This window comes from Mesoplodon densirostris, chromosome 16, assembly GCF_025265405.1.
Source record: "Mesoplodon densirostris isolate mMesDen1 chromosome 16, mMesDen1 primary haplotype, whole genome shotgun sequence".
Classification (NCBI taxonomy): domain Eukaryota; kingdom Metazoa; phylum Chordata; class Mammalia; order Artiodactyla; family Ziphiidae; genus Mesoplodon; species Mesoplodon densirostris.
This window is the reverse complement of record NC_082676.1, coordinates 37783890-37799914: the sequence shown is the minus strand read 5'-3', so window position 1 is coordinate 37799914 and position 16025 is coordinate 37783890. Positions and strand designations below refer to the sequence as shown.

Genomic DNA, 16025 nt, shown 5'->3' with positions numbered 1-16025 from the left:
GGAACCCTCTGCATAATATTCTGCAGTTTTTCACTCTTCAGCATATCCTAGGCATCTGTCCTCTCGCTCTGTCAGTCCGTATAGATCATCCTGATATTATTTGGGTTTTTTGTTGTTGTTGTTTTGTTTTGTTTTTTTAACATCCTAATTCCTTATTGATGAACATTATGCTGTCTCTGGTTTTTCTTTTTTAGGATAATTAGCAGCTCCATTTTTTTCTGTTTTGTGTATTAGATTTCTGCTTAAGATTACTTGTGAAGAAAAGAATTTGAAAACACTACAGTAAGGGAGCTTTCCCAGCCATTATCCAGTGGAATACTTTCCCTTGTTTTTGACTTCCCTCTCTCCCTCCGTCCTTTTTTTTTTTTTTTTTTTTTTTTTGCGGTACACGGGCCTCTCACTGTTGTGGCCTCTCCCGTTGCAGAGCACAGGCTCAGGACGTGCAGGCTCAGCAGCCATAGCTTACGGGCCTAGCTGCTCCGCGGCATGTGGGATCTTCCCGGACCGGGGCACGAACCAGTGTCCCCTGCATCAGCAGGCCACCACCAGGGAAGCCCCCTCCTTTCCTTTCTTTCACAAACATCTGGTAAAGGCTTGCCTGTGGCAGTCATTGTGCAAAAGTCTTGGGGTTTTGGTCATAAGTAGAAGCCAGAAGTCCTTGCTCTCAAAGAACTCTGAGTGTGAGAGATGGTTGGAGTAGAGTGACAAGTATGGTGAGAAAGAGCAGTGCTTGGCTCTCCTGTGAGGGATACCAGGGCAACTTAGAACTTCCCAGAGAAGAGAATCTGTCAGCTGGATTTTTGAAGAACAGGTAGAAATTAATTAGGTTGTGGAAGGCGGGTGGGCATAATGTTTGTTAGATTGAGCTGAAATTGCCCTCTCATCATTGACAGCTGGTCCTTGTTTTGCCCTCTGAGTTTACACAGAATGAGTTTACTCTCTAAAGCTCCTCCGGTAGTTGTACACAGTTGTCATGTTTCCCCTGGGTTTCTTCCTGAGGCCAAGAATGATATGTGATACAAGAAAGAACCTGTTGGGTCAGAGGTGAGTAGAGAACTAAGGTTCAGTTAGATAAACGTTTAACTGTTAATTCATGGCATAGACTCAGAGATTTCACACATGTAAAGTCTTTATTGAATTTGTTACAATATTGCTACTGTTTTATGGTTTGGATTTTTGTCCAGGGAGATGTGTGGGATCTTAGCTCCCCAACCAGGGATGGAACCCAGGCCCCCTGCATTGGAAGGCGAAGACTTAACCACTGAATCGCGAGGGAAGTCCTAGTATTCTTCTTGATGTAATCTTTCCTTGCCATTTCTTGACTCATAACATTTTTCTTCTCATTGGGAACTAGTAGCTGTAGAGTTCTCATTTAAGTTCTTTTTTAGTATTCAACCCCATAGCGAAGTAACCTCTTTTTAGCTTGTCATATGAGACGATTCTTAGATTGATTGGGGAGGAAAATATGAGCACTTTGCAGATTTAACCTTGAGGCCCAGACACAGTACACAAATGGAAAACATGGAAGAGTTTCTTGGAAAATCAATTAGGCTGCCTACTAAGTAGTTCAGCAATGTTCTCCATTAAAATGGCATTATGCCCTGCAGTTCCCCACCGAAGGTCAGCCTTACCACAGCTCTGAAATTTTCCACTGTCCTTTGCTTTGAAGGTTTCCACTTAGCATGGGCCAGGGCCTTTTCAGTTGGCACTAGGTTGTTGCATGAGCTAATATCAGTCCCTAATCTGTGCTTCAGTTTCCTTATTTGTAAAAGTAGATTATCTCTCAAATCCCTTTTTGTAATAGTCAGTTATTTCAGATATTTAATGTTTATTTCATTTTCTTGCATTAAATGGGAAAGACGTATAATTTGGCCAAATCCTGGGTTCTGTTAGGCTCTCTGTTTGCTTTGGGTGCATTTGTCCCTCATTATCTGTTTTTCCATTTTAAACGTTCTTTTATGGAAGAATATGGTCTGAAGCCTCATTATATTCTTGCCAAGATATATTGCCTTTTTACTGTTAGGTAAAGGGATTAATGGTGACTTGCACATAAGGTGGCTTCCCCTTAATTTTATTATACACACTTCTACCACTTGTAATTAGGTCCCAACTTTATTTAAATATGCTAAAGAATTGGACTTTTTCATCAGCGTAGTGTGTCCAGCTTCCCAGCAGTACTGCGAAACAGAGTATTTATTTGATGCTACCGTGTTGTATGTCAAAACTTTATCTTGCTGCTGTTCCTGTGTTTTTAAAAATTCTTCCATATGGTGGGGTTTTTTTTGTTTTGTTTTTTATTTTAATGTTCTGGACTGGAATTTCGTGCAGTGGGAGGATACTTAAGATGTTCTTTAAAATCTGAGTGCCTATTGTTTTCGCCCTCGAAATTAGAGGCTAGCTGGCGGCGAGGCTGGTCTAGATGGATAACTCAGTGGATAAAACAGGATCTAATGTATAATGCCAGGAGCGTTGGATTGGGGGTCAGGAGACCTGGCCCTAAATTGCTGTGAGACCTTGGGCAAACTTTCTTTTCATGAAAAATAATAAATGAACATTACACACATGTGCACAGACATTCATAGCAGTGTTTGTTATTCAGCATAGTCAAAAAGCAGAAACAATCCAAATGTCTGCCAACTGTTGAATGGATAAACAAAATGGATGTATTACTCAGCAGTTAAATGGAGTGAAGTGCTGTTACATGCTGGGATGTGGATGAAGCTAGAAAACATTATGCTCAGTAAAAGAAGCCAGTCACAAAAGGCCACATGTTATATGAAATGCCAGAATAGGTAAATCTATAAAGCAAAAGAAGATTGTGGTTGCCTAGGGCCGGGGAACTGGTGGGTTAGGGTAGGGAATGGGGAATGACAAGGTTTCTTTTTTGGGTGATGAAAGTGTTCTAAAGTTAAGATTATGTTGATAGTTGTACAACTCTGCAAATATATGAAAAGGCATTGACTGTACCCTTTACAGGGGGAACTTGTTGTCGATAGTATATAAATTATATCTCAGTAAATCTGTTTTTAAAATGAGACTAAATAAGCTTATTCTCAAGACCTCTTCCAGTTTTTTTTTAAATATATATATAAATTAATTTTATTTATTTATTTTTGGCTGTGTTGGGTCTTCGTTGCTGAGTGCGGGCTTTCTCTAGTTGCGGCGAGCGGGGGCTTCTCTTCATTGTGGTACGCGGGCTTCTCACTGTGGTGGCTTCTCTTGTTGCGGAGCGTGGGCTCTGGGCGCACGGGCTTCAGTAGTTGTGGCTCGTGGGCGCTAGAGCGCAGGCTCAGTAGTTCTGGCGCATGGGCTTAGTTGCTTTGAGGTGTGTGGGATCTTCCCGGACCAGGGCTTGAACCCGTGTCCCTGCATTGGCAGGCGGATTCTTAACCCCTGCGTCAACAGGGAAGCCCCTCTTTCAGATTTTTGTTTGTTTCTTTTAATGAAGCCACATGTTCTGGGTGCTCAGATTTTATAATTTATAGGAAATAAGTAAAAAGCAGTACTGTATACTGATGATTTTTTTTAATGCTTTTGTGCATCTGACTGTCCACTAGAGGACAGCAAAGCCCATTTTAACCATTCCCTGGCTAATTGAGTGTTCTCAATAACACTCTTTTAGGAACTGAACCTGAAATTCTTAAATATGTATTCCATTGAATGAAGAGATTTGCATTATTACAGTAAGAGAATCTGTGGTACCGTATGTCAGCTCTCCATTACATTAGGGGAGAAGACCTGCAAGGCACCTGTGATTGTAGATCTTACATCCTACTGAGGAGCTCTGAAAAGGGAAGGAAGGAAATTGTATTTCAGAGGCAGATGTTGAAATATCTGCACTGCAGGTTGGAGTAAGGAATGAGTCAGTTTCCATTAGAACTTTAGCAGCCTCTTAAATAGATTTTTTCAATGTGTTTGTTACTTATCCTTGTTATTCATAAATTTATACACACAAGGCTCTCAGTGGTTCTCTGTTTCTATAGGAAAGAGAAAAGACAGCCTTTGGTCCCCTCCCTGAACTCTCACACCACAGCTTCAGAAGTAGCTCAACTGTCTTTGTCCCTTGGCAGCTCTGTTTCAAAGCCTGTGGCCTTCCAGGGATAACGGGCCTTTCTTATAGGACGAAGACTATTACTTAAAATAGGCTTTTTGCCTAGGACAGGGCAGTGAAACCCAGCAGTGCTGTTGTCAGTTAGCTAGAGCTAGCCAGGTTGTATAATAAAAGTAGCCAGCATGGCTAACTTTATTTCAGTCATGAATGAGTTAAGCAGTATGCCCTCCACAAGGTAGATGAGAGTGAGATAACCTAGTCTCTCAGCTTCTGGTATACTGCCGAAGCTTTATCTTGTCCAGCTCTGTTGTATTTTCTGACTGTCTGAGAATGATGTCCCCTGTAATGGCATTTGTTTACATGGATGCTCACCTAATTGTTTAGGCTTTTTTAGTGCTTTGAAAATGTCCCCCCAAATCACCTTTTAATTAATAAAACAGCAATACAAATAAATGAATTATCCTAAAATGGCATTTTTGTTCCTCCTCAGAATGTATATTTTATAGAGGGAGGGTTGAAAATTCCTAATTACATTTTTCTCCATCCTCTTTTACTTTGCTAATTCTAAATTAATTTGCATTTTCTGATGATGAGTGGAGGCAGTGTGGATTATGCTGAGAGTAACTGCCCAGAATGAAATCAGACCAACCCCTGGGACTTCACAAATTTCACTTAAGTTAGAAGTTGGTGATAAAGTCAAGAGAATATTTCATATCAGTACTTAATGCTTTTAAGGATTATAGAAGGCTTTATAGATATTTACTATTTCTAGGCCCTATAATCTGGGATTATGGTACATATTAGTGCAGAAACTGATCATCTTACTGACCAAGCTACATGACATTGTTGCATACTAGCATTATTTACACAGTACAAGTGTTCCTGCTTTTAAATGATACTGAATCTTTAAGTGGATTTCACTAGAAGAGACCTGTTTCTAGTCATTTCCCCCTCCTTGAATTCTTTGTGTGACCTCTGGCAACTTTTTTCCACCCTTCCGAGCCTTGGTTTCTTCTGTAAGATAAATGGGTTAGACCAGAGGAGCTCCGGGAGGTGAATGTATCAGGATGCTCTTGTATCTTTACCTAGTTGTAGTCCTCTCTCAGTGTATACTGTCAGGATTATGTGAAAAATCCACATTTCATGTCTTTGAAGTCATTGTAGTAATGCTGGCCTGGTTTGGTCTCTGCTTAGGTCGCATCTGCTCTGGAAAAATGGAAGACAGCAATCCGTGAAGCTCAGACTTTTTCCAGAATGCATGTTCTACTTGGGATGCTTGATGCCTGTATCAAATGGGATATGTCAGCAGAAAATGCTAGATGCAAAGTTTGTCGAAAGAAAGGTATATTTAAATCAGAGTTGCTTATCTGGGTGTATTAGGCACTAGGACTTCCATTTCCAAGATCTTCTTTCCCTCAAGGATTCTGTGTGCACAACTTTTAAATGTGGTGGCGGTGGTCCACATTTTACCTTCTCCTGAAAGCCCATGAAATGCTAGTCTTTAAAGTCACGCGCTCGCAAATCACAGCAGGCCCTTTGTGCCTCAGTTTTGAGTATAAAATAAGAGCAGTTGATCTCACCAATCCTTAGATTTTCTATAGGGAACAAATTAGTTTTAACTAAAATTTTAAATCTCTCTTATTTCTGAATTTTAGTCATCCATGAAGTAAGGTGGGTGTTACCAGTAGAGGGCAGTATTTGAACGTCGTGAAGAATAGTCGGGTTTGGACCTTCTGGCATGGAATCCTACAGAGTGAAGCATTTGGACTGTTTAATGCTGAGAACTTTTAGAGCCCCATTATGTGTAAAAGGAACTAGATGGCTAAAAGCCCCCCAGTGGTTGACTTCTCAGTGGCTAAAGCTGTTTTGTGATTTACTTTACAAGGATGAAAAGACCTATGTAAAATCATTCAGTTGCTCTAAAAACTGATGTAGAATGAAGGTTGGAGAGGGGAAGTTATCATTTAAATTGGTTTGGTGTTATTTTCAAATGTAGGGAAACCGAATGGTTTAGGAGAACCATATCAGATATGAGTTGAGAAGCATTTGTGTGGTCGGGGAGGAGGAGGAAGGGCAGAAAATGTAATACGTCATGGGAGATTCGTTTCTTAGTGGGACAGGGGCAGCAAAAATCTCCTGCTACTGCTTGATTTTTTGCTATCTCCTAGTAAATGTTAACTGTCGTCTCCCAGCCCAGAGTAGATTTTGGGATATAAGTTAGAAGACCTGAACCCTAAATTACCTATAGTCTAGTTTAATGCTGCATTTCTTTTCAGAAGATGACTGCGTTTTTTTAAATGGGTTAGCAGTGTACTAGAATGTTTGTTCTTCCATTGGGTTAATTGAGGCTGAGCAGCTCTTCCTTACAGCTCACTGACCACTGCCACACTCCCTGCAGTGCTGTACAAGTTTATCTCCTTGCAGGTGAGGATGACAAGCTGATCTTGTGTGACGAGTGTAATAAAGCCTTCCACCTGTTTTGTCTGAGGCCGGCCCTCTATGAAGTACCAGATGGTGAATGGCAGTGCCCAGCCTGCCAGCCTGCCACTGCCAGGCGCAACTCCCGTGGCAGGTGAGAATTTCTTCTTTTAAAAACAAATTAATAAATAGCTGTTATACTTGAGCTTCGGTTATTCAAACTGAATGATGCTGAGGAGCTTTAAGTTCATCTTTTGTGTGCAGAGCCCCATCATTTAAGGTATTACGTGGGGGCTCAAAGGGCTCTGATTTAATTTTAGCTTAATTGTCGACATTTCTTGTTTTCATTACCAGCCGTGTTTTATGTCTTCTTGGTCATACGTTCTTCTCAAATAACATATCCTTTGTCTTTTGCTTCCACTTTGCCCACTTCTTAGTTTGTGATGACTTCTGATGACTGCTAAAGATCCTGAAACTCATTATCTTCCTTACCTGTACCTACTCTTCCTTCCTTAACATGATTAGAATTTTGGTGTCAACTTGGTGTCTTCCTCTCCCCCGTCTCCATATTCATTCAACTTGCCAGATGTTAACAATTCAGTGTCTAGATGTCTTAATGAGTCAGTATCCTGATGTCCATTCCCCATGGTCCCTGCTGTCATTTGGCCCTCTCCATCTCTCATCTGGGCTCCTTCAGTGGCTTCTCAACTCTACCTCATATCTTCCTCCCTCTTATCCATCCAGCTTTTGTGGTGATACCAGAATGGTTTACTTAAGACAAAGATTTGCTTATGTCACTGTCGTGTTCAAAAACTTCCATCTTCCCCTTGCCTCTAGAATAAAGTCCAAACTCCCTAGCCTAACTTTTGAGACTCTTATTATATAATACTAGCTGATGTTTTTATGAGCCCTTGTTCCCATATTTGTGTGCTTGTTACAGGCTCTTCATTGTGCATCCTTGCCTCTTGTGCTTTCCTCCCAGCTGGGAATATTCCCTGTCCCCAGAACTCCCACCTGGCTAAACTGACCATGGCCTACCTAAAATTTCACTGCTTTTTGGAAACATCCTTACATCCTTAGGATTAATTGTTCCTCCTCTGTGTTCCAGTTCAGCTTTCCATGTCCAAAGTTGTTTTTTGATGCATCTTGCCTTTTTGGTCAGTTTTATCCACAGCTGTCTTCCTATGAGAATGTTTCTGCCCTGAGAGTAGAGGTGGTGCTTTGTTCTTCATCCTCATCCCGGTAAGGCCAAACATAGGGCCTTGTAAAGAGGAGATGCCTAATGTTTGCTAAAGTTAATAACGTTTTCCACGTTGAAATTTGAGGTTGTAGAAGAGCAGCTTGTAGCAGTCTGGCTTGGTGTCTCTTTGAAAGGTCAGAGCTGTTTGATCCTGACCCTGCCTAACAGCATTACTCGGTTATTTCTCACTCCATTCCAGCTACACTTAGAGAGATGAGGCTGCTGCTCTGAAATGGTGAGGCTTTGGACCAGCTGTTCTGAGCTGGGATTACCAGTGCTTTGATGTTATGGTCATCTGCAAGCTGTTTCAGCTCCTGGAAGGGGGCCATCAAGGTGGAGTAACACCTGTCTGGGCTGTTTATCCTTTCAGCCCACCCCAGCACTGGGGACAACTTTTAATACCTGAAATGTTACATTATCTGGCTGTTTTTGTGAGACAGAAGGAACAGAGTTTTGTTTTGTATGTTGAGGGGTGGGGTTGCATTTTGGTCTTGTTTTTTGCTGCCATTAGTATCGTAGCCAGAGGGTTTGGGGCCTGATAGAGGAGACACTCTGTTAAAGCTTAGGTTTTCATTCTGCTTCCTGTGTCCTGGCCTAGATTCAGGTTCCCTCCCCTTAGCATGAAATCTGTCTAGTCTGTGAAGAGGGAAAAGTTGCCGCAATTTATGTGGGACTTTACCTTTCTTAGGACCCCTTTGGCCTAGATCCGTGTTCTCTACGAGTGTCTTTCCCCCGACAGGAATTATACGGAAGAGTCTGCCTCTGAGGACAGCGAAGATGATGAGAGCAACGAAGAGGAAGAAGAGGAGGAGGAGGAGGGGGAGGAAGATTATGAGGTGGCTGGTTTGCGACGTAAGTGTTCAGTTTGCTTTCATGGTTAACCTCACAGTCTTGTAAGCTGAGTTGGAAAGACTGGGTTGGCGGTAGATAACCCAACAAGGCCATCATGCCGTCTTCTTTTTTTCACAAGTTGTGGTGGAGGGGCGACTGCTGCCATGTTTTAAATATGGGTTTTCAAGATGCCAGTTAACTACCTTCCTAGTAAGAGGTTGGGTGGCTTGGTCTCAGAACATCAAACTATGGCAGATCCACTTGGTCCAAGATTTCATGGAATTCAAGCCCCCAGGTCTGTTTATGACGGGTCTGCTGGTTCTGAGCCCCTCAGTGTGAGGCTGGGGTAACGAGGGTCTAGGTCCATTGCTGCCTCTTGCAGTTCTTTTGGCCTCTGGTGCAGTGTGGCTTTTAAAGAAGTTGTTTTTTTCTGTGGTTACAGTGGTTCTTCTCTTCCCTGTAGTGTTCAGGGCTGTAGATTTGCTAGTTGAAAAGGGAAGACTTTTTTCCATGGTATAGGCATAGTTGTTAGGAAGGTTCAGATCTGTTTCTCTCTAGATATCAGTAGGGGGAAAAGGCCTCATCACGTAAGCTCACCTTGTTGACTCAGTCTCTCATATTCTTTTTTCTTGAGGCTTTGAGAGTTGTGTCATTTTTGTTAAATCTTAAGTCCTGCAGTCGAGCCTTTTAACAGGCTTCCTTTTTGCAAAATATACCCTTCTTTGTAGGTTAATACAAACACAAGATTTTGATGAGCTTTTCAAGAGAGGTACGGTTCCCAAGATCATAACTCCCTGGACAGTCGTACTGGTGTAAGGAGCGAGAGGACGTGTGGCACTCCTGGTCCTTACTGTACTGGTGCTGTCAAAACCTGAGGGCTTTGGGCTTGCACCCCTGCTGCCGTCTTCCCCGATCCTGCAGGGTTTTACTTTGGGACACCTACACTTCTCTCATTCCTCTAGGGCTCCTTTTGTTTGTTCCCAAGGCATGATTTTTCAGGTATCTGGGTAAGGAGACAAGTAGTCCATTAACCCTGCATTACAGAGAGACCACGGAGTACTGCCAGAGTCGTGATTTGGATGCATGGTTGTCTGGGAACAGATTCTAAATATAGCAATGGACTGATTTTGTTTATTTTCCAAGTAATGGTTGCTTTCCACTTTCAAGTTATTCCTCTCTTTCCAGGGAATTGTTCCCTCTCCAGGTTTCTAGGGCCTTGTCTACCAAAAGGATCCAGGAAGTGTTTGGAACTTCAGAGCTTCTTGTCTACTCTGCCTTGTAGGCCACCAACGATGTGGTTCCCTAGTGCAACTCGAGGCCCTGGGCCGGTGGCTGTTCCCTGCATCCATCATCTCATCCTTGGCATCAGCTCCTTACCCTCTCTTCCTCACCTAGTCTTACAACTTAGAGAACCTAAAATAGTCAGTGAGGGGTCATCATAGTCTGGAAGTAGAATATAAAACATTGTTTATTGATTCTTTGTATCATTACCCCTATCTCTGTCCAAATTGCCCCTCACCATTTTCCAGGGGAAAATTTGCTTAGTGGAGCAGCCTTGAGCTAATCCTGATGGAGCGTTGTTTCCTGAAGATGTATTGAGAAATGTTGGTTTGTCTGACATTGAGCGCCTGTTGTAAACCTGAGAAACAGGCAGCTTCGGGTGCGTTTGTAGTTTTTATTCTCTCTTGGGGGATCCCGGGCAGGGCTCTTGTGGAAGTGGCCGGGCCTACTGTCTATGGTTTTTAGAAATCTCAGAAAGCAGGACTGGGCTAGCCTTAAACTGTATTCAATGAGGCAGACTTCACATAAGTACTTCACATAAGTATCAGCTTTTCTCTGAAAAGACTGTGGTGGTGAGTATAGGATAACTCTGGGAATTATGAAACAGGATCTGTTCCACACTCAGATTCCATCTTACATGTAAATACATGCATTCTCAGGCTGAGCTTGGGCTGAAGGAATTCCCAGGCAGACCCATCAGCAAGTGGCTTTTTCTCCTGAGTGAGTCAGTTTACAATTGATTCCTTCCAGGCCCTCATTCCTGAGAGTAACTGAACAGGGTGGGGACAGAGAGTAGACATACTAAAGGAACTACTGGCCTTCTGAAGAGACTCTTAAAAGGTCTTTGGCAGTTGCTGAGAAGTATCCATTCTTCCATCTGCTACTGCTGCCCTTAAAGTGTCCTGTGAGGTCGGCAGGAGACGGATAGCAAGAGCACCTCCTAACCAAAGGAAGCCATTGCTTTGCTTGTCCAGAGTATCACCCCTTCCATGGGCATGCTCCCTTCATCCTCAGGTCTGCTCTGAATGTATATTTTTTATTTCAGTGAGACCTCGAAAGACTGTCCGGGGCAAGCAGGGTGTCATCCCCCCTGCAGCAAGGCCAGGCCCACGACCAGGTAAGAAGCCGCATCCTACCAGGAGGTCTCGGCCGAAGGCGCCACCTGTAGACGAGGCTGAGGTTGATGAGCTGGTAAGAATTATTTATCATCTGCCCTCTAGCGTTTCTGTTTCGTATCCCCCTCTCCAGCATTAGGAATTCAGCAGGCAACAGGTGGGAGCCTCCCCTCTGCTCCCTCCTCCCTGACTTTGGAGACTGATGAGGCAGATGGATGGGCCTGTAGGCAAACGCGGCAGCAGGCCCTCCGGGAACAGCTATGTCCGGCATTCCCCTGCTGCAGCCTGCAAACATCTCCTCTAGTTAACAGGCAGCCTGCGACTTGTTAAGGATTTTAAAATAGTATCCATGTGTCTCCCATGGCTCAGAGGGGCTGGGTCTCCGTTGTGGGAATGTCAGCAATGTTGGAGCCTCGCTTACTCTTGGGTCTTTTGCCGACAATTGTCATGGGAGGGACATTACCCTCCCCTCTCCTCATCCAATGTAATTTTAGTGGTTTTACTTTAGGTTTCACTTGAAGTTTAAAGAACAGAAAGAGGCTCTTGAAAATTTGCTTCTTTTGACAGATTAAATTGGAGTTGGAGGTGGGCTGGAGGCATAAAGCAAGCCGTTAGGGTGCTCAAAGGGCATTGCAGGCACTTCCTGTGTGCCTGGCCCTAACCCCTTCAACTCTGTGCCCCTACTGCTGTGAGTCAGGGCCTGTTCCTGCCACCGGGAAGGGAGGCACGCCCCTTTCTCTTTAGCCACTTAGCTGCTGCAGGCCTGCAGGGGAGAGCCCAGGAAAGGAATTGTACCTCTTGCTTTTCTTCCCTCTGACACCCCACCCCCACAAAATTGGCTGTGGGTGGTCCCCATAACCCACCTGGCTTTCTGCAGTTGCTTGTTTAAACTCATCCGCAGTGTGACCGTAATCCCAGGTCCATCTGCTCTCAGAGGGCTAGCGTCCTGGTGACAGTGGCCCTCTCTAGCTGGCCCCTGGCAGGACTGCTGTAATACAGCAACTGCTGCATGTCCTCCACTGCTTTGCTCACCGTCCACCAGGGAGGAGGCAGGTGGGCTAGTGCCCCCTGCTGAGAGCGCTCCCTGCATGCAAGTCAGATGATTTTGACCGCCTCTGCTCCAAGAAGGTGATTGACCTTTTTCTTTTCTGTGTTAAGCAGATATATGCGTTTCCTGCCCTGTCCACTCTTCTTTTCTCAGACCTGTAATAACATGTCGTCTTTCTTTGGCGCCAGGTACTTCAGACCAAGCGGAGCTCCCGGAGGCAAAGCCTGGAATTACAGAAGTGTGAAGAGATCCTCCACAAGATTGTGAAGTACCGCTTCAGTTGGCCCTTCAGGTGAGCTCCGTGGCCGCAGGCGCAGGGGAGTAGGGCCAACCTTGCAGCTGAACCCCGAGGACACATCTCAGTGGCAGGGAAATGAGCTTCCAGACTAGCAGAGCCCGCTCTGAGTGCAAGCGAACACAGTTGCTCTGCCTGCCAGTGGGCTGGTCTCAGCAGGGTGGGCCTTCTGGGGCTGGTGGTTTGATAACAAGGTTTCTGTCCATTGGATTCAGTGCTGCGCTCATCTCCCTATTTGGTTCTTCTCCACAGGGAGCCCGTGACCAGAGATGAGGCTGAGGACTACTATGACGTGATCACCCACCCTATGGACTTCCAGACAATGCAGAACAAATGTTCCTGTGGGAGCTACCGCTCTGTGCAGGAGTTTCTTACTGACATGAAGCAAGTGTTTACCAACGCTGAGCTTTACAACTGCCGAGGCAGCCATGTTCTAAACTGCATGGTGAAGACAGAACAGTGTCTGATGGCTCTGTTGCATAAACATCTTCCTGGCCACCCATATGTCCGTAGGAAACGTAAGAAGTTTCCCGACCGGCTTGCTGAAGATGAAGGGGACAGTGAGCCAGAGCCCGTTGGACAGTCCAGGGGACGAAGACAGAAGAAGTAGAGAGGCAGGGGCCCTGGTAAGGGAGCTGAGGTTGGGGGAATTGAGGGAGAGAGTGAGGGAGGGGGGAGGGAGGCGAGAGAGGAAGCTGGAGAAGAACGTGGAAGGGAGGAGGTCACGGGGAGCCCAGGAATGCCTGTCATCCGAGCTTGTGCCGTGTCTCCAAAACTCTCCATGGGCCTTAATCAAGCAGAGCACTTTGGAGAGCCTAATACTGGGTTGGTGGTCTTTGCCCAGAAATACTGTGGGGATAGATGGCCTTAACCCCCCTTTCCGAGAGTTTCCAGGAAGAGTCCCAGGGTATGGCTTTTCTTGTGAACCCAATTCCTTTTCTTTCTTCTTTCCTAAGGTCCCTCCCACTTTGGCCACCACAACAGTGCCAAGCCCTTTGGTCTCCAGGGGAGGGATTACTGTATTACGTAGAAGGATGAAGGGTAATCAGGCCAACTGGGTTTTTTAATCTATATTTATACACAGTCTTGTTTCTTTAAGCCTGTGCTCTGTCTTTCCCTCCCTCCCTCTCAGGTGATGGTATCAGTGAGTGCCATACAGAATTCTGTGTTCACCAGCATCATGAAACAGTTGTGGTCTGTTGAGTTGATCTTGGCAGAGTAAAGGGATACGTTCTGTAGCCATTCCTGAGCACCCCTCCCCTTCCTTGTGACAGCTCTCTCCCCAGTCCCGCCCCACCTCGCCCCCTGAAAAATAACCCTAAGGCACTTCACTCAGAGACTGGAGCCCTGCTTGTAACCATGCATATAACCTTTACTTTGATGGGTCTGGCCAGAGGGGTGTTGGAGCCCAGCCCACCCACATACCAGACAAGCTCTTAGGGGAGCAGAAGAAAAGCAGGAAGAATTTAAATGTTTAATTTTTTTTAAATTGACTTTTCTAGTTATTAAAAGTTGCTTGTTTCAGCAGTGATATTGTATAAAGAACATCTTGTAAAAATATTTCTGTCATCTTGCTTTGGCACATGTACAGTACAGTTTATATGATAACGTGTTTGCTTTACTTTGCCCAGTCTCCTCCCTTGGCCCATCGTCTCTCCTTTAGAGAAGTTGGGTTGGGGCTCATCAGGGCCAGCAGTGGGGACCTGGACATGGACAGTCCCTCTGCCTGCCCTGGTGGCTGTTTCCGCCGCCTCTGTGTGCAGTGCCCCTGCTGTGCTGTTCTGGCCTCAGACTCAGGCTCCCCGAGAACCTGAATCTCTCAGTGCTCAGTGCCGGGGTGGGGAGCGGAGGGCAGGAGGAGGGGCTCCGCGGCCCCTTCCCACAGTGAGTCTAGCACTAGTAGCTATGTTTAGGCAGAACTTTGTAGTCTTCTTTCCCTTTTATGGCAGATTTTGATAAAAATGCAAAACAGGGTTTAATTTCCTTTTCTGTCAGCTTTGAATTTGGAAAAATGGGAGCACCTAAGCTCTTCTGTACCTATTTAAAGTAAGGGAAAAGAAGTCCACCAAGGGGATTGCAGCTCACAGAACCTGAGAATAAAGCCTCTTAAAGTGAAACTTCAAGGTGTGATCCTGTCCCCTGGCCTCCTTGCCTCCTTGGGGTTTGCTCCAGGGGCTGCTGGATAGGTTTACCATCCTGGCTCCCCCAGGCTTGGAGTTAGCACTGACGTTACAATTTCACAATCCCAGCCGCGGACACCTGCCCTGCCTCTTACCCTAGAGCCAGTCTGTTCTTGTTAACAGTGAGAATTCTGTGTTCCCACTTCAGTGACACCTGAGTTTTGTTGTTTTTCAAGTTGTCTTTAAGGAGGAAGGGCCCCGTTAAAGGGTAAACTTGTAATAAATTGGAATTTCAAATAAACATTATGTACTTGTGTTTATAAAGAAGAAACAATTCTGGTGAATTTTTCTTTGTGCTCTTGGAGGGTGGTGCAGTCCGGAGCGAGCGCCGTTTTCTCATGGACTCTTGGAGCCTGTTTTTCTGGAGAGGACCTCCTCTGACTTAGTCTTTTTAACCACAGGTCAGATCCATCTACTGCATTTGTTTGCTTCCAGGAGAGAGCTCTGGTGCCCTGGGTAATCGAAGCCGTGACCTTCAAGCCTCTCCTGGCCTTGTCTTTGTCTCAACACCCACCCCCCTCCCCCCCATTCCATTTGAAACTTCTAAGAACTAGGAGAAAGTATTTTTTAAGGCTTCGCTGTGGGAACTTGTGTAGTCCTTCAGGACTTAATTTTGGGGGAAACCCGACATTTTCAAAGAAAATATAAAACATACGCAAAAAGAGTGGAAATAGAACAAATTCCCACCTACTCAGCTTCAACATTTCTACTACATAGCCAACCTTGTTTTATTCATGCCTTCATTTATATTTTATGCTGGGAGTTTTTATAAAGTCAGAGTGGCTAATTTGAGTAGATCACTGCTGGCTGGCAACCTGCCTGTGGAGTTCCAGGATTTTGTAGGGCCACTGCACGATCCCATTCACTGAGAAGCAAAACTGCCAGTTCCTGACCAGCTGCACCAGGGATGGCATAAGGTAAAATAGGAAGAAATCTGAGGAGAAACCTAAGTCCTGGGTGCGGGTTCTGCCACTGACTCCCTTTGTGGCCTTGATGAGTGTGGGCTTTGAGCCAGGCCTGCGCCAAGCACTCGGGGATTTTCAGTCCCGCAGGGGAGGAAATGGTTTGCCCCAAGGTCGAATTGAATTTGACCAGCCCTCAAAGCTCTGGAGGAGGGAGCTGTGTAACCTCCAGGCATTTTCCTCACAGGCACAGTTGGACTTGGGGCTCCCAGCCCACCCACACCTGTGAAGTCCTATTCCTGGAGTGGGTTTCTTAGGCTACACCAGGCCGGCGCCTGTGGGGTCCTGTCACCTCACCTAGGCTCTGTATCCTGGTCCTATTCAGCCATCCTAGCCCATTCCTCCCTATCACGAGAAACCTAACTTGGGCTGACTACTGCAAATGGAGACGAGAAAACTTTTTTCCTGAGGACGGGTCTGGATTACTAATGCTGGTAACCAACAGAGACCAACCCCTCTAACTGCCTACTCGTCTTTCTCCTCAAACCCTGTCCCTGGGGAGGGGGCACAGTCAAGGGTGGCAGTCAGCTGGTGACTGATTCCAAAGCGGCTACTCAGGGGCGGTGCCGCTTCCACTAGGGAACCAGGTCTCCCACTTGCCCGA

General features: G+C 45.3%; 1 protein-coding gene across 1 annotated transcript in view; it reads left to right on the top strand.

The window, feature by feature from the left end:
• The window catches only part of BAZ1B (bromodomain adjacent to zinc finger domain 1B), a 67529-nt gene extending 52796 nt beyond the window's left edge, over positions 1-14733 (top strand). The window contains exons 14-20 of the mRNA XM_060120321.1: positions 5246-5393; positions 6476-6623; positions 8449-8561; positions 10867-11012; positions 12173-12276; positions 12532-12905; positions 13412-14733. Of these exons, the coding sequence (XP_059976304.1) occupies positions 5246-5393; positions 6476-6623; positions 8449-8561; positions 10867-11012; positions 12173-12276; positions 12532-12889 (1017 nt within the window). The 3' untranslated portion in view covers positions 12890-12905; positions 13412-14733. The remainder of the gene's footprint in view (positions 1-5245; positions 5394-6475; positions 6624-8448; positions 8562-10866; positions 11013-12172; positions 12277-12531; positions 12906-13411) is intronic.
• Positions 14734-16025: the final 1292 nt, after the last annotated feature.